A 22880-nucleotide genomic window follows, 5' to 3' on the forward strand; every position below is an offset into this window, starting at 1 on the left:
ATAAATAAATAATAAACGAATATAAATAAATGAATAAATGAATTCTCTAGGACAAATAAATAAATCCATGAGAAAATAAATGAATTCTCTAGGACAAAACTGCCGAATAAAATTGGTCAAAACAATCGAACAAGAGGATGATAGGGACCTAATCTCAAATAAGCCTCATCTTTTAACTTCGAATTTCGCCTTTTATGAACCGTATGTCTTTGTAGTAGCAAAGAATTGCTTCAATATCAATTTCCATCTTTTAGGTTTATACTGTTGGCCCGGAATATGCACATGCGGAAGCTAGAAAATCACCAGCACTTGATGGGAAGGTTGAACGTGACCGAGAAGGAAAAGAAATTCGATATCCTGTTATTCTAAGTAATTCAGAGAAGTTAATTGCAAGGAAAGTGTGTAACGCTTTCAAACAAACGGTCTGCGGGTTTGATCTTCTAAGGTATGTGTTTTTGCCTGGTTCTATGTAGATTATCTTTTATTTGCTAACTTGATTCAAGTAAGTTTTTTAGCAAGTATTTTTTCAATCATTTTTGGCTAACTTAAATCCCATTTTTGGAGCTCCTTCCTTTTTGGTACAGGTAAATTTCCCAGATTTTCGGGGTTGAGGGAGGAGGAGGGGGCGTCTAAATTGAAAAAGTAAATTTTTAGGCAAATTTTTCAATCCTACCAAAATGAGAATGGGGTTCCGTTGGACCCAAATTCTTAGGGAAATTCTCTCCCCTCTTCTGTATTAGCAGGTGTATAAAACAGGAACAATAAAGTTGTATCTATGTGCAGTTCAATGGTGAGTTAAAGCCTCTTAAATTGTAACTTACCAAGTTATTCTTGTAAAAGAAAATAGACAATTGTAAAATATTGGCTATATTTCGGAAATTTTTCTTTACTTGGAGCCGCAATGATCTAACTGACTCTGAAATAGGTGAGATGGTTAGGTTTACCTAGACTGCGTAACTTTCATTGTCCTTTGATTTGTAACTCCTAATTTCCGCATTTAGTTTTTGAATTTTGGAAACTTTACAATTACTTAGAGTGTACTATCGTGTCTAACCAGTTAACTTGATCGTTTGCACTCTCGTCGATCCAAGTTATTAACTATCAAACGCAGCAATACACACTATCAACATTTCTTTCACTATTAACTATTATTATTACTATTAACTTTCTAATTTTTGAATTTTGGAAAGTTTAACAATTACTTAGAGTCAACTATCGTGTCTAGCCAGTTAACTTGATCGTTTGCACTCTCTTCGATCCAAGTTATTAACTATCAAACACAGCAATAAGCACTGTTAACTTTTCTTTCACTATTAATTATTATTAACACTATTAACTTTCTAATTTTGGAATTTTGGAAAGTTTAACTATTACTTAGAGTCAACTATCGTGTCTAGCTAGTTAACTTGGTCGTTTGCACTCTTTTCGATCCAAGTTATTAACTATCAAACGCAGCAATAAACACTGTTAACTTTTCTTTCACTATTAACTATTATTAACACTATTAACTTTCTAATTTTTGAATTTTGGAAAGTTTAACTATTACTTAGAGTCAACTATCGTGTCTAGCTAGTTAACTTGATCGTTTGCACTCTTTTCGATCCAAGTTATTAACTATCAAACGCAGCAATAAACACTGTTAACTTTTCTTTCACTATTAACTATTATTAACACTATTAACTTTCTAATTTTTGAATTTTGGAAAGTTTAACAATTACTTAGAGTCAACTATCGTGTCTAGCCAGTTAACTTGATCGTTTGCACTCTCTTCGATCCATGTTACTAACTATCAAACGCAGCAATAAACACTATTAACTTTTCTTTAGTTTATTTTTTTTTCAAAAAACTAAATCCCTCTATATTCGTCTTATATATAGAGAGGACAAGAGATATTTGATAATGTGAGTGGGTTTTCATTATTGTTTTTTATAGCAAACCTGAGGCGTAATTTTCTATGGAACAGGGGGGGGGGCTTTCCATGTCAGCTTTTTTAGCAACATGTACCAGTTTAGAAGTTCCAGTAGATTTACAGATATTTACTTTCTTCACTACTGCTCTCTTCTCTCCTACAGGACACCATACATCTTTTTCCTTCTCAAAATTTAACATTTTGCTAAGAACGTTACACATGATAGATTGTTTGTTTTGCAGTAACTTGACATTGATTAACTATATAGAAAATCACTGGAAACGGTCATTTATATTCAAGACGCGACGTCATTTAGGTGGCTCGCTTTTTTATGACGTCAGTCAACATCATTTTCCATTTTACCTGTCAATTTAGAAAATTCATTTGCGATGACGTCATGCAAAACAAATTGCCTTTCTTATTGGGTATTAACAGTAAAAGAAAAATACTGATAATTGGTGTCATAGATGACTTCATCGAAGGGGTAAGGGGGTTAACGAGTCTAAGCCCCTTCCCCCCGCAACTATTCCACCATTATACTGGTGCTAAAAAATACAGGTAAAAAATATTTCTACTACAAAACTAAAAATTATTTCTTCAACTAGTAGATTTGTTGGGATATATATAGGTAAAAAAAAAAAAACTGATTTGAGACCATTACAAAAAGTCAATGGAAGGTAAACCTGTTCTTTTTAATTATAGTTGGTATTGGCCCTCAATTTCTCCTCAAAATAACATTTTACTATTTAGGTTAATTAAAAAATAGTTACTATTCCTAAATCAGGTGTAAATGGCAATTTTTTCTACTAGATATATTTTTTTAAAGCGTATTTTTGAACTGTTAGTTACTGTGGGCCATGGTTGCTCTTTACTGAGTTGTAGCTATCGCTGCATTTTAATACTAAAACGACAAAAATAAAATAAAATCACGATAAAGACAAGAAACTAGAGGACCAAAAAACAAATAAATGAGACAGAAAACATCATTGAACTTTGTTTAAGTGTTGGGATATTTTATAAATCATGTTTTCAATCTGGTTAGGAAAAGCCATCGGTATATCGATCTAAGACTAAATATTAATGAAATTATCGATTGTTCGTCGCGAGAGGGCATAAGAGATACGGATTTGGAATAATTACCTGTCATCCTCTGCCGACTTTTTTCGTATTAATTAAAATAACAGGTTTTTCAACTGAAAATAAGGAGAAACACTAAAACTTAAAACGAACAGAAATTATTTCATATATGAGAGGGACTGCCCATTCCTCTTTACGTTAAAGCCTTAACGTTCTTTAAAAATACTTCTCATTCAAATTCAACAGCCCTTGTGTTTGTGCAGTCTTTCTTAAAGGATTATGACAAAATGCCAAACCTCAGCTTAAAGAGTGAGGGTTGAGGAAAAGGTAGCCCCCTCGTATATGGAAAGAGTTCTGTTCGTTTTGAGATTTAATGTTGCTACTTACTTTCAGTTGAAAAAATTATTCTTTTTTTATTTAGTTTTTGACTGTTTTTCAAATTATGCTAGGATCTTGCATTCTAGGATGTTCTTTCTATTTTTGCTGTAGTGCTGTTTTCTTGTAATACATACTTTGCTTGCTCGGCTCTGATACTTTTCTCGGTTTTTCTTCCAATTAGCTTGCTCTTTTGACACCATCATTATTATTATATATTGGAAACAAGTGTTCGTACAAAAAAAAAATTACAAAAGGGTACTATGCGAATATGATAATGTAACTAGTGTAGAAGAAGCTGGTTCCAAGCATGTTTTGAAATCTTTCGCTTATGTTTCTCTATAAGTTTAACAACAGCTATAGTAGGATCTTCTTTTTCAAGACTATTGATGAGCTTTGAACTGCCTGTCCAGATTGTATATCTCAGTAGGTATTTGGCAAATTGGAAGAAAGTGGAGTGAATGTTCAATTTATCAGCGTGTGTCAGAATCTTCCAGAAAAGGTTGCAATATAGAGGATGTAGGGCAGAGCAACAGGGCTGTACAACGTTGCCAGATAGCTGCGATTGAAACTAAGCTCAACAGAGACTGTTGAAGCATATGAAGCTGATATGCGGCGTTTTATGTGTTCTATTATGAAATGTGGCAAAAATACAAAATTCCACATTTCCGTTAACAGTAGTTTGGCACCTCTACAGTAGGTTTTTCCAATATACTGAACCCAATAGTGCGATTATCATTAAGGTCCTAAGACTTTCAGGGTATAAATTCCCCCTTTTTCGACAATGTGACGATTTTTCTCAGGCTCTGAACTTCTGATGGGTATAACTAAACTTGATAAAACTCGTATATTTAAAAGCAGCATAATAAGCTGATTCTTTTGATGCATTTGTTGATGTTAAAATTCCGTTTTTTATAGTTTCGATTACTATTGAGACGAGTCGCTCTTACTATACAGTTAGTTACAATTAGAATTGTAAGAGAACCTACGATTATGACATCGTTGATCAATCTTTAACATTATTCCTTATGTAATTGCTTCAAAAATCAAATATCTTTGAAAAGACCGCAGTAAGGAAAGACATCAAAAATACAGTTTTTTGTAAAAAGTGATTCTATTTTTTTTATCATTATCAAAAAAGGCGCTAAAAATTTTAATTTCTGTTCGAATGAGCCCTCTTGGGGCTTTCTAGGACCACTGAGTTGATAAGATCACCCCTGGGGAAAAAGAACAAAACAAATAAACACACATCCGTGGTTTTTCTTCTGGCAAAAAAATATCGAGTTCCACATTTTGCAGATAGGAGCTTGAAACCTATATAGTAAAATTATTTGAAAGGCTGAATTTGATGGTGTGATTTTCATTAAGATTCTATGATTTTAGGGGAAGTTTCTCCCTTTTTCGAAAATATGGCATATTTTGTCAGGCTTGTAACTTTTGAACGGTAAGACTAAACTTGACTAAACTTATAAATTTAAAATCAACATACAAATTTGATTCTTTTGATGTGTCTATTGGTATCGAAATTCCGTTTTTTTAAACTTCGGTTACTAGTGAGACGAATTGCTCTTACTATACAGTTCGTTACCATAAACTGTTTGATTCTTTTTCCTGTTGCATCAGTTACTATGAGATAGAATTTGTTTTGTCTGATTTTTGTACTATAAGAGATCATAAAACAATTAATTAGCTATTAAAACATATCCCATAATGGTCTATTGTTTTTGGATAGATGGCTTTTAACCAGCCGGAACGGGTTCGAATCCCGGTATGGTAATTATTTTTAAAACATAATCTGAATAAATTGATTAGCTAATTTGACGAGACATGGGTTACTAAGGGCAAGAGTTCGTTATAAATTAATGTAAAAAAAGAAAGAAAAAAAGATGCCGTCGAGGCAGAATACTGTAGTAGCTGCCACTTTTCTTGATTTTCAAGCCAATATATTTCCCTTGCTGTTGAAGCGAAGGGACAGAAAGTTTCCTATAAAGAAGTTTCGGACAAGGCGGTTCTAATGATGCGCTTTTTATTTTGGTCTGACTCCATTTTTAGGAGTTATGGGTTATTATATTTCTTAACAGTGATCGTCTCTTACTAGGTAGTTATCTACCGCTGCAACCCGGAACTGCAACCCAGATTATGTAAACCCTGATTAAAAACAAGAAAAAGCCTATGGCTTTATCGTCTTTGGAGTAGTAAGAGACGACCCTCAAAGAATCAGGCAGCTGACTAAGTCTAATGAATGCAATGGTTTGTTCTTCTAATGATCGTCTTTTAATATAACTTTGGAGAAGTAAGAGACGAACCTCAAAGAATCAGGCAGCAAACTAAGTCCAATGTATACAATGTTTTTTTTCTTCTAATGATCGTCTTTTTCTCTTATGACGTCATATCGTTCTTTATTATACTATGGGGTACAGTTTGTTCCTTATTGTAAAAAATTTAGTATAGGCAATAGGTCGTTCTTTATTATAAATTATCCTGGTTAAACATGCGTAAAAAGTTTCTCAATTTACAAAGATCAGCCTGCATATTTGCCATCTTCTTGTATTTCTGAATGTAATTTTTCCCTTTGTCCTTATGCGTTCTTCGGTACAACCTCGTTTAATTTTTTTATTATAGCTTTTGTCACCCCAGTAACGCTCCTTGATGTTTTGTTTGGCTGTCTCAATTTTTACTTCTCGATACACCTGGTCGGTTGAATACCTTTGCTTTTCTTTTTTCTTATATTTGATTCGGTAATCTTTATCATTTTGATAACGTTCCTTGATCTTTTGTTTGGCTGTCTCAATTTTCGCATGTCTATAATCTTCATCATTGTGATAACATATCTTGCTGTTTTGTTTTGCACTCTCAATTATTACTTCTCGATACGCCTGGTCGGTTGAATACCTTTGCTTTTTTCTTTTCGAAATACTATCTCTGTTTTTTTTGTAGTACTGATTTTTTAACTTGCGTGTAGCTTGCTTTGATCTAACCTTTATGTTTTCACAAATGAGACCATTTACAGATTTAACGTTTCTTATATAGTAATTATGACGTCACGGCGTATTGATTTTATTTCATGACGTCATGGCGCAATGGTATTATTTCATGACGTCTTCAGAAACAACAATATAATTTCGTGTTTTTTTGTTCACGTCATAGCTCTAATATAAAACTATGATGACATTCATTATTTATTTAGTAGAGTTTCAGACAAGGTAGTTCTAATGATGTACTTTTGTTTTGATCTGACTCTATTTTTAGGAGTTTTGGGTTTTTATACTTCTTAGCATTGGACTAATCGTCTCTTACTAGGTTGCTAGCTACTGCTGCAACCCAAATTCACATATATATATTTATGAGAGGCAGCCTGGCCGAGTGGTCCAAGGCACTGGTGTTAGCCACCAGTCTCTTCGAAGGCGTGGTTTCAAATCTTACCGCTGGTATACGATTATGTTGGAAAGACTGCAGTGTGAAGACATCAAAAATGCAGTTTTTGGTGGAAAAATTTATTCTCTTTTAGAAATAATTTATATTAGTTACTATAGATTTGTAACCCAATTAATTTCCTTTAAAATGAGCTATTGAACAAGTCTCTGCGATGTTCCAGTGCCAAGCTATCTCTGGAAACAAAAGAAAAAAGAAAAAAATATCCCGTTTAGGCAGAATGTTGTAGTAGCTGCCACTTTTCTGGATTTTTAAGCCAATATATTTCCCTTGCTGTTCAAGCCAAGGGACAGAAAGTTTACTATACAGGGGTTTCGGATAAGGCGGTTCTAATGGTATACTTTTTGTTTTGATCTGACTCCTTTTTTAGGAGCTATGGGTTTTTATATTTCTTAACATTGGACCTGATCGTCTCTTACTAGGTTGCTAGCTACCGCTGCAACCCGGATATGTAATACTAACTACATCCAACGACTATGACGTCATTGATCAATATTGTATATAAAAAATTAAGTTTTTCGTAAAAAATAATTAACTAAAAAAAAAATTAAGTACAAATAGCACTAGATCTAGAGATTTCCTTTAAAATATCCCGTTTGTGGAGAATAACGTGGTTGAAGTCAATGTTCTTGATTTTCAAGCAAATATATTTTCTTTGTTATTCAAGCCAAAGGGCGGTAAGTTTCCTTTATAGGGTTTCGGACAAGGCGGTTCTAATGGTGTACTTTTTGTTTTGATCTGACTCTTTTTTTAGGAGTTAGGCGTTTTTATATTTCTTAACATTGGACCTGATCGTCTCTTACTGGGTTGCTAGATACCGCTGAAACCCGGATGATCGTCTCTTACTAGGTTGCTAGCTACCGCTGCAACCTGGATACATTTTGAACCTGGATTATAAATTACAAACAGGAAAAAGCCTACGGCTTTTTCTTCTTTGGAATAGTAAAAGACGATCCTCAAATATTCAGACAGCTAACTAGGTTTATAATTTGTTCTTTAACATAAAGTTCATTAATCGGATATTTTAATATATCCTATATGGTCTAGAGGTTGGGATAGCTCTCAACCAGTTGGCTTGAGTTCAATTTCCGTATGGGAAATTTTTACTTGTGATGATTTCTCAAGGAATATAATTAAAATTTCTTAATGTAATAAAAACAATTTGTTTTAATTACAAAACGTTTTTAACCCCATTAATTTCTTTTAAAATGAGCCATTGAACAACTCTCTACGATGTTCCAGTGCCAAGCTATCTGTTGAATTACTAACCTATACTATAATTAAGCGGCGTATAAAATTTAGTATAGGCAAGAAGTCGTTCTTTATTATAAAAAAAATATCCCGTTTAGGCAGAATTTTGTAGTAGCTGCCACTTTTCTTGATTTAAAAACCAATATGTTTCCCTTGCTGTTCAAGCCAAGGGACAGAAAGTTTCCTATACAGGGGTTTCGGACAAGGCGGTTCTAATGGTGTACTTTTTGTTTTGATCTGACTCCTTTGTTAGGAACTATGGGTTTTTATATTTCTTAACATTGGACGTGATCGTCTCTTACTAGGTTGCTAGCTACTGCTGCAACCCGGATACCTTAAAATGATAAAATTAATTTTATTTTTGGTTAGGCTCTAACTACCCGATGTGGGATTTACTATGTATTTTCAGACCAAAAAATTCAATTTTTTAATATATTTTATTTTTCAGTTTAGAATCGCTAAAGTTATGATGTGAACTGCAAAAGTATTTACAAAAATCAAATATCTTTGAAAAGACTGCAGCATGAAAAGACATCAAAATGTAGTTTTTGGTGGAAAAATTTATTCTCTTTTAGGAATAATTTATTTTAGTTACTAATGATTTTTAACCCAAATAATTTCCTTTAAAATGAGCTATTGAAGAACTCTCTACGATGTTCCAGTGCCAAGCTATCTCTGGATACAAAAGAAAAAAAAATATCCCATTTAGGCAGAATGTTGTAGTAGCTGCAACTTTTCTTGATTTTCAAGCCAATATATTTCCCTTGCTGTTCCAGTCAAGGGACAAAAATTTTACTATACAGGGATTTCGGATAAGGCGGTTCTAATGGTGTACTTTTTGTTTTGATCTGATTCCTTTTTTTTTGGAACTATGGGTTTTTATATTTCTTAACATTTGACGTGATCGTCTCTTACTAGGTTGCTAGCTACCGCTGCAACCCGGATTCTGAATGTTATTTTTCCCTTTGTACTTATGCGTTCTTCGGTACAACCTCGCAGAGAATTTAATTTTTTCATTATAGCTTTTGTCACCCCAGTATCTACCCATTATTCTGATAGCAACTTTTTTCTTATGTTTGTTTCGGTAATCTTTATCGTTATCATACCGTTCCTTGCTCTTTTGTTTGGCTGTCTCAATTGTTGCTTCTCTGTAATCTTCATCATTATCATACCGTTCCTTACTCTTTTGTTTGGCTGTCTCAATTTTCGCATATCTATAATCTTCATCATTGTGATAACACATCTTGCTGTTTTGTTTTGCTCTCTCAATTATTACTTCTCGATACGCCTTGTCAGTTGAATACCTTTGCTTTTTTCTTTCCAAGAGGTTGTCTCTGTTTTTTGTATAGTACTGTTTTTTTTAAATTACGTATAACTCGCTTAGAAGGCATCTTATTACAAAACAAGAAATAAAATTTTCATTTAATTAACACTTCTTATAACTCTTATAACTCGTAACAAACTGGGGCAATCAAGTTGAACACTCCCTAACATCGTACTGGAAGCAAAACACATCATCACTCCGACAGTGAACAACCATATTACTGTTAATTTGAAAGTTGCTTAATCTCTTTGTGTATGTGCGGTAAGAAGCCTGTATAGGACATCCCTGTATTGTTCATATCTTGAAAATCCTCAACTAAGAACCGCTTCATGATTATTTCCATTTTGTCGTGGGGCTTTGCAAAGGTCATCTTCATACTCCTAGGTCTTTCATCAAGGATTTGATCTACAACACTTCTCACCCATTCTGACATTGGGTTATCTAACTCAGGAAGGTGGTCAAGTTGCTCGAAACGTAGGCCTATTTCATTGAACGAATTGACTCCTAGCACATCCCTTAGCCATTCGTTGCTGACGGCACTACCAATCCAAATAAACATATACACTCCATTTTCTAAGATATATACCGCGTCTTGTTTCATTCTATCATATGAGCATCGAATTGGTGCTGGGAATGATGATCCCTCGTTTTTGTTTGGATCTTGCATTTGGTGAATGGGTAACAGCCTTGGGTAGAGAAAGAAAAGGCTTGTTCTTGCGTCCATTGTCTGCGCAATATGCATAGCCAACGCACGATCATCAATCACTATATCCAGGGCACCAGACAAAGCATCATTTTTAATGAAACACATAGAAAAGAGAGGCAGCAGTTTCAACTGCTCGGGCAGGATGAGTTGTACAGTATTCGTTTGGGTATTTGTGTTTTTCCTATAGTTGGCCAAAATCTGAGCAACACGTTTAATCATATTTTCTCGAATGCCTTTTGGTGATGAATCCAATATCGTTGACACGGCTTGCTTTAACATTAAATTAATAAGGGCGTCTGAATCTACCAGTTTATAAACGTCTGAAAACTGGTTTACAGTGGGCAGAGCCAAGTTGTGAATTCGCACCCTCCTTTTCCCATCTAGGCTAGTGTAAAGAAATGCCAATTGAAAATAGGCCTCTTCATCCTGAATTTTGTCTTCGTATTTGATTTCCACAGTAATTGCTTTATTACTGTCCATAGCCCCCATTTCAACATCACTGCTATTGGACATGAAGTAACTTCCATAAAAGTTACACGGGTTTAAACCTGTTGACGTTCGGAGCCTCATGACCACATCAAATGCCGAAGTGAAGCGCACACTTCTCACACAGTCTTCAAGCAATCTTTGACCATCTTTCTCAGCTAAGAAGTAAGTGTACTTGTACACCGTTCCACCACTCAGCCTAGAAATTTGAGCCAGAGTTGCCACATCAATAAAACTTGGGTTTGCTAAATACAGATCAACGCCAACTCCCAATTCAGCGCATTTTTGAGCCAAATCATTGTAATATGTGATTTGAGGTGCAAGGATATTTTTCTCTTTATCTGTCCCTAGTAGCTTTCTGTCATCGCGAACTTTTAAACCTCCTGGCTTCCCAAACTCAGGTAAAGTTGATTGAAAAACCAGCAGTTTTCCATTCTTGTTACTAGCAGTCAAAGCCTTCATACCAGCTTCGATGGCTGGGCCCAACATGGCCTGAGTTCCTTGGTCTTCAGTATACAATTGGGGTATCAATTTCATTAACTGATCTATTTTATTTTTAGCTTGAATTGGATTAACAAGGAAAAAATTGGCTTGAGGGATAAAATTTTCTAGCAAATCAGACAGGGCTATCATTCTAGGGCGTGCATGTGAAAAATCCCAAAAATGGACTTCATCGCTGAATGTAATGAAACCAATGTCAACCAAAGTATCATCGTTTTCCCGAGGTATGTTTTCCAAAATTTGGTTCATGTATGAACACAAGAAGGTAACTAGTCCATTCTTCATATTGTTATATGAAACATCAATTACGAATATAAAAGCTGGATGGTTAGGTAAAGTGCTCTCTCTGCAATACTCTTTCGAGACTAAAAATTCATAACTACCAAGGAATAATTCAGGACGTTGATATTTATCAGTTCTTTCCCCTCTGTTATCAAGGTATGCCATGTAGTCTTGCGGTACGTCCGAGATTCCCTTACATAACGGACAGGTAAATCTTCGGCCTCCATCTACAAACTTCATGAAGGGTGACATGTATGCTTTGCATCTGACGCAACGAGGGGGACCTGTTACACTAAAATCAACAACTACGGGTGAAGTTTCATCTTCTTTAAGCTGCGCAAGTGGACTAATTATGAGTCCCAAAGGAATTAACGTCTGCTTCACCAGATCTGGCGAGTTTGGAATGCCATAGAGAGTGGATCTTATAAATTTTGGGTTACAAATTCCTTTATCAACTGCACTGAAGTCTGTGGCAGCTAGAGGAGGAACAACACCTTTAGAATCAGTTTCAAACGGTTTTCCACTATATTTCTCTAAATCTTCACGCCAAACAGCAGTTGTGTTGGGAACCATATCCGGGTCTAATCCTGGCGGCTTTTGTTGTACATACCCCGTGGGTCCAGCGTACCCAGAAGACACTCCTTGATATGCACCTGGCTGCTGATAGCGTCCAGGAGGCACTATTCCAGGTTGAGGATAGCCTGGACGGGGAATTTGAGCAGGCCCACCAGCCTGATGGAATTGGCCTTGCACAGGATAGCTTCCAGGCTGACTGGGCATACGTTGCTGCGGCAGAGGACGGATTCCCATCTGCTGCATCGCCTGAGGCTGTGGTGGCATACTTAAAGGCTGCCCTGCAGCAGTAAAAGTTTTCGCAGGGGAGGAGGCTAAGGGTTGAATTCCAACGGGTTCCGCGGGTCCAACACCAATATTTGACAGTTGATTTGATGTTGGTTGCGTGGGATATTGGGAAGAAATGCCAAAATAACCCTGAGGCGTATTGACGGTTGGGGTTCCATAAGACTGTCCAGGCATGGTCGATGGCAAAGGTCTTTGGGGACTGGATACTGGAGAAGGCCGAGTTGGCATTCTTTGAAATGGCATCCCTAATGGCCGTTGAAACTGTCCTGATATACTTCCAGGAGTAGACGCCATCCCAGGTGTGATTGGCATCCGCTGGGGAAAAGTAGGGCCAGTTGGGGTAATATTGCCACTAGCCGTTCCATTTACATATCCCTGTGTTGGTACATTGTTTCCCATATCATTCAATTGGGTCATTTGTTGAGAATTTGACATATTTTGCATTTGTCCTGTCAAATTCATTAATGGTGCTGGTCTAATACCAGGCTGCCCCGGTAACTGCAAAAATAAAACTAATTTTTAAATTTTCAGGTATTTTGTTAGTTTGAATGAAAAGATTAAAATTATTGCTCAGATATCATAAATATTTTTGCAGTTTACATAATAACTTAAGCGATTCTAAACTGAAAAATAAAATAAATATTAAAAAATGGAATTTTTTGGTCTGAAAATACATAGTCAATCCCACATCGGGTAGTTAGAACCTAACCAAAAATAAAACTAATTTTAACATTTTAAGGTATTTTTCTAGCTTGTATTGAAATATTCAAACTATTGCTCGGATACCAAGGATATTTTTGCAGTTTACACAAGCTGCAAAGATCGCACAGGCTGATCTTTGTAAATTGAGAAAAATTTTACGAATGTTTTACCGGGATTACGAAAAATATTCAAAATTAAAGATTAAAATTATCTCTGAAAGAATAGATTTTGTTGAAAAGTCAGCTAGAGATGCTTTCGCAAAACTTCATAGTAATATCCAAAAGAAATGTTGCATGTTTAGTGAAAAGTTTGCAAGGGATGGACCGGCAACTGTGGAACAGTTTACAGATGTAATGGGAAATCTTATACATCACTGTGAATATATGGAGGCATAATTGTCCTTTACTTAGTTTCAGCTTAAATTCGATGATCGAGCCTTTATGTAATACTAACTACATCCAACGACTATGACGTCATTGATCAATATTGTATATAAAAAATTAAGTTTTTCGTAAAAAAATAATTAATTAAAAAAAAATTAAGTACAAATAGCACTAGATCTAGAGATTTCCTTTAAAATGAGCCATTGAACGACTCTCTACGATGTTCCAGTGCCAAGCTATCTCTGGAAACAAAAGAAAGAAATAAAAAAATATCCCGTTTGTGGAGAATAACGTGGTTAAAGTCAAATTTCTTGATTTTCAAGCCAACATATTTCCCTTGCTGTTCAAGCCAAATGACAGAAAGTTTCCTATACAGGGGTTTCGGACAAGGTAGTTCTAATGGTGTACTTTTTGTTTTGATCTGACTGCTTTTTTAGGAGCTATGGTTTTTTTTATTTCTTAACATTGGACGTGATCGTCTCTTACTAGGTTGCTAGCTACCGCTGCAGCCCGGATTATACATCACTGTGAATATATAGAGGCATAATTGTCCTTTACTTATTTTCAGCTTAAATTCGATGATCGAGCGTTTATGTAAAATTGATTACAAACAGGAAAAAGCCTACGGCTTTTTCTTCTTTGAAATAGTAAGAGACTAGCCTCAAACAATCAAGTAGCTAACTAAATCAAATGTATGTATTGGGTTTTTATTCCAATGACCGGCTTTTAGTGGAAAATTTTAATATATTGACCTTAAATATAATATTTCTCAACATTGGACGTGATCGTCTCTTACTAGGTTGCTAGCTACCGCTGCAACCCGGATATAGTTAAGTGGCCTATCTAATTTAATATAGGCAAGAGGTCATTCTTTATTATATTCCAGTGGCAAGCTATCTGTGGAATTACTAACCTTAACTATAATTAAGTGGCGTATAAAATTTAGTATAGGCAAGAGGTCGTTCTTTACTATAACTTCTCTGTAATCTTTATCATTATCATACCGTTCCTTGCTCTTTTGTCTAGACTGCTCAATTGTTGCTTCTCTATAAAGTTTATCATTTTGATAACGCTCCTTGATCTTTTGTTTGGCTGTCTCAATTTTTACTTCTCGATACACCTGGACGGTTGAATACCTTTGCTTTTGGTTTTTCTTATATTTGATGCGGTAATCTTTATCATTGTGATAACTCTCCTTGAACTTTTGTTTGGCTGTCTTAATTTTTGCATGTCTATAATCTTCATCATTGAGATAACACATCTTGCTGTTTTGTTTGATTACTTCTCGATACACCTGGTCGGTTGAATACCTTTGCTTTTTTCTTTTCAAGATACTATCTCTGTTGTTTGTGTAGTACTCTTTTTTCAACTTGCGTATAGCTTGCTTCGATCTAACCATTATTCTAATCAAGAATGAGAACATTTACATCTTTGTCGTTCTTAAGTAGTAAAACTCAAACAATCAAGTAGCTAACTAAATCCAATGTATGGAATGGTTTGTTATTTCAGTGATCGTCTTTTAATGTAAAAATATAAATACTGTAATCTTAACTATAGTGAAGTTGCGTATGCAAGTTAGTAGAGGGAAGAGTTTGATCTTTATTACATTACATTAAAGGTAGAACTCTTTCTAATTGATTACAAACAGGAAAAAGCCTACGGCTTTTTCTTCTTTGAAATAGTAAGAGACTAGCCTCAAACAATCAAGTAGCTAACTAAATCAAATGTATGTATTGGGTTTTTATTCCAATGACCGTCTTTTAGTGTAAAATTTTAATATATTGGCCTTAAATATAATAACTGTACTAGCCTATGCTATAGTTAAGCGGCCTATAAAATTTAGTATAGGAAAGAGGTCGTTCTTTATTATAACCACTGCAACCCGGATATAGTTAAGTGGCCTATAAAATTTAGTTTAGGCAAGAGGTCGTTCTTTATTATAATTTTAATATAATTGGTGGTTCAAAGCCATCCGGGATCGATTTCTTTTAGTTTGGAATTCCGCTATCAATAAAAACATGATACCGCCGATACTTACGAAATTCCAATTTACAGTATCGATCCCTTATGTATGGTCTCCTAGTGATCTTTTTTTTTAATATAACTTCAGTTACTATGGACTAAAGTTCGTTCTTTAATGTAAACTTTTTGTTTTGATCTGCCTCCTTTGTTAGGAACTATGGGTTTTTATATTTCTTAACATTGGACGTGATCGTCTCTTACTACTAGCTATCGCTGCAACCAGAAAAAAAACACATTGTGCCCACAGAAAAAAAACACATTGTGCCCACATCGTTCTTTACTCAGGCAGTGCTAGCGCGCTGCCTATGATAATAAACTGATTACACACAGGAAAAAGCCTACGGCTTTTTCTTCATTTAAATAGTAAGAGACGAGTCTCAAATAATCAAGTAGCTAGCTAATTCCAAAGGTATGCAATTTTTTTTATTCCAATGATCGTTTTTTATTGTAACTAGGTTTCAGCCATCTCTACAGCCATGATACTATTGGAAATTACATAATCCCTATTTATGTTTTAGTTAACATGGGCAAGGTGTCGTTCTTTATTATATATAGACTAAGGTTCGTTCTTTCATGTAAAACTAGCAAAACATTTTTTAAGCCTGATGAAGATTTAACTAATGTGTCAAAAGTAAGGTTGCAAGTCGACGATTTTGTTTTGGCCTTATTATAATTGGTATGGTGAAATAATAATACGCATATGGCTCTTAAATCATACTTCCTTATAGTTCAATATGGTCTAGTGGCTAGGATAGTTAACTTTCACTTAACAGGCTCGGGTTCGATTCCCGGGGTGGGAAAATTTTTAACTCTAAAATCTTCAAACATTTGAACCTTTTATAATTTATAATGATGCATAATATAAATACTGTAATCTTAACTATAGTGAAGTTGCGTATGCAAGTTAGTATAGGGAAGAGTTCGATCTTTACTATAATTTCCGTATGGGAAATTTTTACTTATGATGATTTCTTAAGGAATATAATTAGAATTTCTTCATGTAATAAAAATAATTTGTTTTAATTACAAAAGGTTTTTAACCCCATCAATTTCCTTTAAAATGAGCCATTGAACAACTCTCTACGATGTTCCAGTGCAAAGCTATCTGTTGAACTTATACTATAATAAAGTGGCGTATAAAATTTAGTATAGGCAAGAAGTCGTTCTTTATTATACAATACAGGGTTTTTGGACAAGGCGGTTCTAATGGTGTACTTTTGAATTTGATTTGACTCCTTTTTTTTTAGGAACTATGGGTTTTTATATTTCTTTACATTGGACGTGATCGTCTCTTACTAGGTTGCTAGCTACCGCTGCAACCCGGATTAAAGGTAGAACTCTTTCTAATTGATTACAAACAGGAAAAAGCCTACGGCTTTTCTTCTTTGAAATAGTAAGAGACTAGCCTCAAACAATCAAGTAGCTAACTAAATCAAATGTATGTATTGGGTTTTTATTCCAATGACTGTCTTAATAATATGGACGAGAGATCGTTCTTTACTGTAATAACAGCTTCATAGAAAGGTGGCCTGATAGCAAAACACATCGAAGAGTTTAAGTTTTGGTTTAGAGTTTTAATTTAGAGCATTATGGCGTTTATAATGGCATTATAACGGAATAGTTATGTGAGGCAGCATGGTCGAGCGGTTTAAGGTGCTGGTGTTAGCCACTCTTCAATTCGGAGGCATGGGATTGAATCCCACCGCTGACAGTATTTTATACCAAAGCTAATTATAATCTTGTTTTAGTTACTATGTACTGAAGTTCGTTCTTTACTATATTTTCAATTTAAAATTTAAAAAAGAAACTTGTTTATTTACATTCTAGCTAAAATAATGAAGATAATATGAATGAACCACAGTGTTCAGTTTCTTTCGACTTGAGTTCGTGTTTTAACTATAAATACAAACAGGAAAAAGCCTACGGCTTTTTCTTCTTTTAAATAGTAAGAGACGAAACTCAAACAATCAAGAAGCTAACTAAGTCCAATGTATGGAATGGTTTGTTATTTCAGTGATCGTCTTTTAATATAATTAAAAGCACTATCTTTTCAATTTAAAATTTAAAAAAGAAACTTGTTTATTTGCATTCTAGCTAAAATAATGAAGATAATATGAATGAACCACAGTGTTCAGTTTCTTTGGACTTGAGTTCGTTTTTTAACTATAAATACAAACAGGGAAAAGCCTACGGCTTTTTCTTCTTTTAAATAGTAAGAGACGAAACTCAAACAATCAAGTAGCTAACTAAGTCCAATGTATGGAATGGTTTGTTATTTCAGTGATCGTCTTTTAATGTAAAGAAAATTATAAAAATACTGTAATCTTAACTATAGTAAAGTTGCGTATGCAAGTTAGTATAGGGAAGAGTTTGATCTTTATTATGCTGGAAACAAAGAAAAGAGAATCTTATATAGTAATTATGACGTCACTGCATCAAAAATACAGTTTTTATTGGAAAAATTTATTCTCTTTTAGAAATAATTTATTTTAGTTACTATAGATTTTTAACCCAATTAATTTCCTTTAAAATGAGCTATTGAACAACCCTCTACGATGTTCCAGTGCCAAGCTATCTCTGGATACAAAAAAAAAAGAAAAAAATATCCCTTTTGGGGAGAATAACGTGGTTAAAGTCAATTTTCTTGATTTTCAAGCCAATAATATTTCCCTTGCTGTTCAAGCCAAGGGACAGAAAGTTTACTATACAGGGGTTTCGGACAAGGCGGCTCTAATGGTGTACTTTTTGTTTTGATCTGACTGTTTTGTTAGGAACTATGAGTTTTTTTATTTCTTAACATTGGACGTGATCGTCTCTTACTATGTTGCTAGCTACCGCTGCAACTCTGATAACTGTACTAGCCTATACTATAATTAAGTGGCCTATAAAATTTAGTATAGGCAAGAGGTCGTTCTTTATTATAACATCTTCAATCAACAATACACAATGTACATGAGGTGCACCTCGTTTCTGATACTCGATACGCCAGAAATGATCCTTAATTTTACCAAACAAAGGATTTGTCTTTGAACAAATTAGCTCATTAAATATAGGTGTCCATTTTTGTCAAAGTGCATGGACAACTGGATCTAGACACGTCAACTCTGCTGGGGTAATTTTTGCTACACCAGGTAAGTTCTTATGGAGAGTCCGTAAATAGTCAATAAATTCAGGAGAGTACCACTCAGCACATGAAACTGTCAGAAGCAAAGTCGGTGGACCCAATTGCTCAATCATTGACTTTACTTTATAGGAAAGAGATTGAAAATACTGCTGAGATCCTCTGATTTTTGATTGAACAGAAAACAAAGTCGCTTCCATCTCTCCATAACGGGAATGAAGCCTGTCTATAAATTGACGAGTATTTTGATTTGGTCTCACAGTCCGCAACATATGACCGACGCTATTACACATGTAAGAGAATTCTTGCAATTGGAAGCTGTGAAAAAGATACTGTTTGTCAAGACAAAACTTAGTATGTCTGCTAAGAAGCCTTGATTTAAAATATTCTGCATTCCTAATCCGAAATGGTCTTGCCTTGTCACGCAAGCCATATTTGCCTTTCGGGAAAAGATTTGGAAACACTTTAAGATCAAGTTCTTCCTGAAATAGGTCTTCACTCTCACCTTTTAGTTTCTTGATTTGAAATTTGTCAGTACCAAGATCTTTCATCTGCTTAAAATCTTCTATGAAGTCTTTTGGAACCGCTGAATTGAGAGGCTGGACAGAAAAATGTTCAACCAATGTAGATTATGCGCTTTCTGTCAGTTTCTGAAGGATTGCAGCATCCGGTATTTCAGGTAAATTATCAACACCAACCGCTTTTTCAGCAAGACGTGCTTCAAGTATTTTATTTAAGTCTTCTAGGGTGTATGCACGTATTGTTTTATAGAGACTGTTGTTCTCTCTTAACCACAACAGTGCTTCATGGACTTTTCTCAGATCTATTAGTGCAGTCCAAACATTCTTGTTGTAAGTAGGCTGACCATTGACAATGACTACAAAACTATCAATGTTAAGAAGTTTTTCAGGCTGAATATCTGCATTTGCTTGCACATAAACAGGTAGATATACTATTCTCCCCTTAAGAGCGTCAACAAGTTCTGTTCTAGGTCTCTTCAATTCAGTTACTTGCCCTAATCTGACGATCGTAAGACAAGGCATTACAAATCGAATCATTGCCATTTCAAAATTATTTAAATACTTTATATATTCCGGTGTACAGTCTATATGAAGGTTATTTAATACTGATCGGACATTCTCCTGACTTTTCAACATTTTCCCAGCACAGTAATCACAGACAGAGAATGAATCTATGACATCCTCTTTCCAACCTGTACAATGAATTAGCTGTTCTCTGTCATCTTTGGATATGTCCTGTTGTAGGTGTTCTAAAATCGTGGCCATCATTACATCAAAACCTTTCTTATTTGAAAGGGATCTTAGACTCTTCAATTGGTATTTTGTATTTATCTGCTCGCAACTGTCACAATACATTGTGGGGTATACATCCCTGATGTTAGCTACCTTATCAAGGCTCTCACCAAATAATTTTATTATTGTATTTTCATCCACAGAAACTCTAATATTGCTATCACCGTAGATGAAGTCTTGACTATTATTACGACAGTCTACTTGACACTTCTTCTATATAATGACTTAGTTCCTTGTACGAGCCCTCGACTTTTAGTAGATTAATATGTTGTATAATCTTAGATTTTGATACTGCCTTATATACGCTATTAATGAAACAGTTCAAGACAGGAAAATGTGGAGCTAGTGCCCTTAGAAAACGCAAATAGCTCTGACATCCCTCATTTGGGCTACAGTATAACGAATGCCCATGCTTTCTTGTGTCCCTGTAATTGATTTCACAATAATCCAAGCCGCCAAGGTAGAAATTAACCACTTTGTCAGTTGAAAATTTTAATGCTATATTATTTTCAAGGATTTCAAAAAGAATTTGACATAATTCAATATCCGTCGGATAGAGCTTGCAGATATCAGGGTGACATTGCCAAGTAACCTGCTGCCCAATTTTTCGTTTTGAATGTTTGCTCAGATTGTTATAGGTGACTTCAGCCATCATAATTTCCTTGTCAGATCTAGATTCAGAGCATTTTTCAATAGTTGTCTCGTACTTTTTAGGACAGTTTGTTCTACTACACAGAATTCTTTGCCAAATATTCAGTACAACTAAAAGAACTATTTAAAACACAGTTACAAATACTTTTTCTTGAGTTGGTGTTCCAGGAATTTTTTCTATATCATTAGTTTTACAAACACATATACTAATAACCCTAACAGGATCGTTTTTGCCATAATTGAAAAACATTGCTTTTCCTTCGCTGCTGATAGGTATGCTTGTATATATATTTTTATTGCTGCTACATAAACTGCAATTGCTCCTTCCAAAATTAATATGCGAATTTTCTAAGAAGTACGCCTCTGTATATTCACTGTGTTGTCAAACATTTTCCATTGTATCTATAAACTGTTCCGCAGTTGCCAGTCCATACCTTGGAAGCGTTTCATTAAACTGACAACATTTCTTTTGGATATTACTATGAAGCTTTGCCAAAGCATTTCTAGCCGACTTTTCAACAGCATCCGCTCTTTCAAAGAGAATTTTAATCTGTAATTTTGAATACTTTTCGTGATCCCGATAAAACATGCGTAAAATGTTTCTCAATTTACAAAGATCAGCCTGCATTTTTGCCATCTTCTTGTATTTCTGAATGTAATTTTTCCCTTTGTCCTTATGCGTTCTTCGGTACAACCTCGCAGAGAATTTAATTTTTTCATTATAGCTTTTGTCACCCCAGTATCTACCCATTATTCTGGTAGCAACTTTTTTCTTATGTTTGTTTCGGTAATCTATATCGTTATCATACCGTTCCTTGCTTTTTTGTTTGGCTGTCTCAATTGTTGCTTCTCTTTAATCTTCATCATTATCCTACCGTTCCTTAATCTTTTGTTTGGCTGTCTCAATTTTCGCATGTCTATAAACTACATCATTATAATAACGCTGTTTGTCACTATCAATTTTCGCATCTCGATACGCCTGGTCGGTTGAATACCTTTGCTTTTCTCTTTTCAAGATGCTATATCTGTTTTTTTTGGTAGTACTGTTTTTTTAACTTGCGTGTAGCTTGCTAGATTGAAACCATTATGTAACCATTAGTTGAATGTTTAAGTCACGTATCAAGTATCAAGAACCTAACAAAAACTTAAACTAATTTTTAAATTTTCAGGTATTTTTCTAGTCTAAATTAAAAGATTAAAACTATTGTTCAGACACAATAAATATTTTTGCAGTTTATAACTTTAGCGATTCTGAACTAAAAACGAAAATAAATTTTTACGTCACGTCGCTCATTAAGTCATATATGGTTATTAGTACACAATAGGTTTTAGATATTACGTCATGTCACTTATTACGTCATATATGGTTATTAGTAGATAATCGGTAAAATATTCGTTCTTTATTATAACAATGATCGTCTTTTAATGGAAAATTTGAATATATTGACCTTAAATATAACTTTACTTGCCTATACTATAGTTCAGTGGCCTATAAAATATAAAAAAACTGATTACAAACAGGAAAAAGCCTACGGCTTTTTCTTCTTTGAAATAGTAAGAGACGAACCTCAAACAATCAAGTAGCTAACTAATTCCAATATATACAATTGTTCCTTATTCCAATAATCGTCTTTTAATGTAATAATTAAGTGGCGTATAAAATTTAGCATAGGGAAGAAGTCGTTCTTTATTATAATTTTAATCTGACTATTTTTAGGAGTAATGGGCTAATATATTCCTTAACATTGGACATGATTGTCTCTTACTAGAGAGCAAGCTACCGCTGCAACCCGGATGATATTTGTAACGCAGTTCCTTGTAAATTGCAATATATTCAAAGCAGAGGGTCGTTCTTTATTAGACTTTTCTTTTTCCCGTTGCATTAGTTACTATGAGATAGACTTCGGTCCTTACTGTACTACCCCTGGCGCCACCGTATATCAGTTCTATTGGCGAGAGATCGTTCGTTACTGTAATGAAGGAAGGGTCTAGTTAATTACAGTGTGAAAAGACATCAAAAATGCAGTTTTTGGTGGAAAAATTTATTCTCTTTTAGAAATAATTTATTTAGTTACTATAGATTTGTAACCCAATTAATTTCCTTTAAAATGAGCTATTGAACAAATCTCTGCGATGTTCCAGTGCCAAGCTATCTCTGGAAAAGAAAGAAAGAAAAAAAAATATCCCGTTTAGGCAGAATGTTGTAGTAGCTGCCATTTTTCTTGATTTTCAAGCCAATAGGGACAGAAAGTTTACTATACAGGGGTTTCGGATAAGGCGGTTCTAATGGTGTACTTTTTGTTTTGATCTGACTCCTTTTTTAGGAACTATGGGTTTTTACATTTCTTAACATTGGACGTGATCGTCTCTTACTAGGTTGCTAGCTACCGCTGCAACCCGGATTTAAACTATATCCGATGAAACTTACTTAGTCCCCATTTATAATGAACTATTTTGATCCTTTATGTACATTGTGCCTTTGCT

General features: G+C 34.6%; 1 protein-coding gene and 1 pseudogene across 5 annotated transcripts in view; one reads left to right on the top strand and one right to left on the bottom strand.

The window, feature by feature from the left end:
- The window catches only part of LOC148939966 (inositol hexakisphosphate and diphosphoinositol-pentakisphosphate kinase-like), a 221663-nt gene that overhangs the window by 78711 nt on the left and 120072 nt on the right, over positions 1-22880 (top strand). For all 5 annotated transcript variants that reach the window (XM_089106213.1, XM_089106209.1, XM_089106211.1 and 2 more), the window contains one exon: positions 255-445. In XM_089106213.1, the coding sequence (XP_088962339.1) occupies positions 255-445 (191 nt within the window). The remainder of the gene's footprint in view (positions 1-254; positions 446-22880) is intronic.
- LOC148939967 (protein transport protein Sec24C pseudogene) overlaps positions 9592-22880 on the bottom strand; it is a 30496-nt pseudogene continuing 17207 nt past the window's right edge.

This window comes from Artemia sp. Qi Xiang Cuo, chromosome 20 (assembly GCF_049724085.1).
Source record: "Artemia sp. Qi Xiang Cuo chromosome 20, ASM4972408v1, whole genome shotgun sequence".
NCBI lineage: Eukaryota > Metazoa > Arthropoda > Branchiopoda > Anostraca > Artemiidae > Artemia > Artemia sp. Qi Xiang Cuo.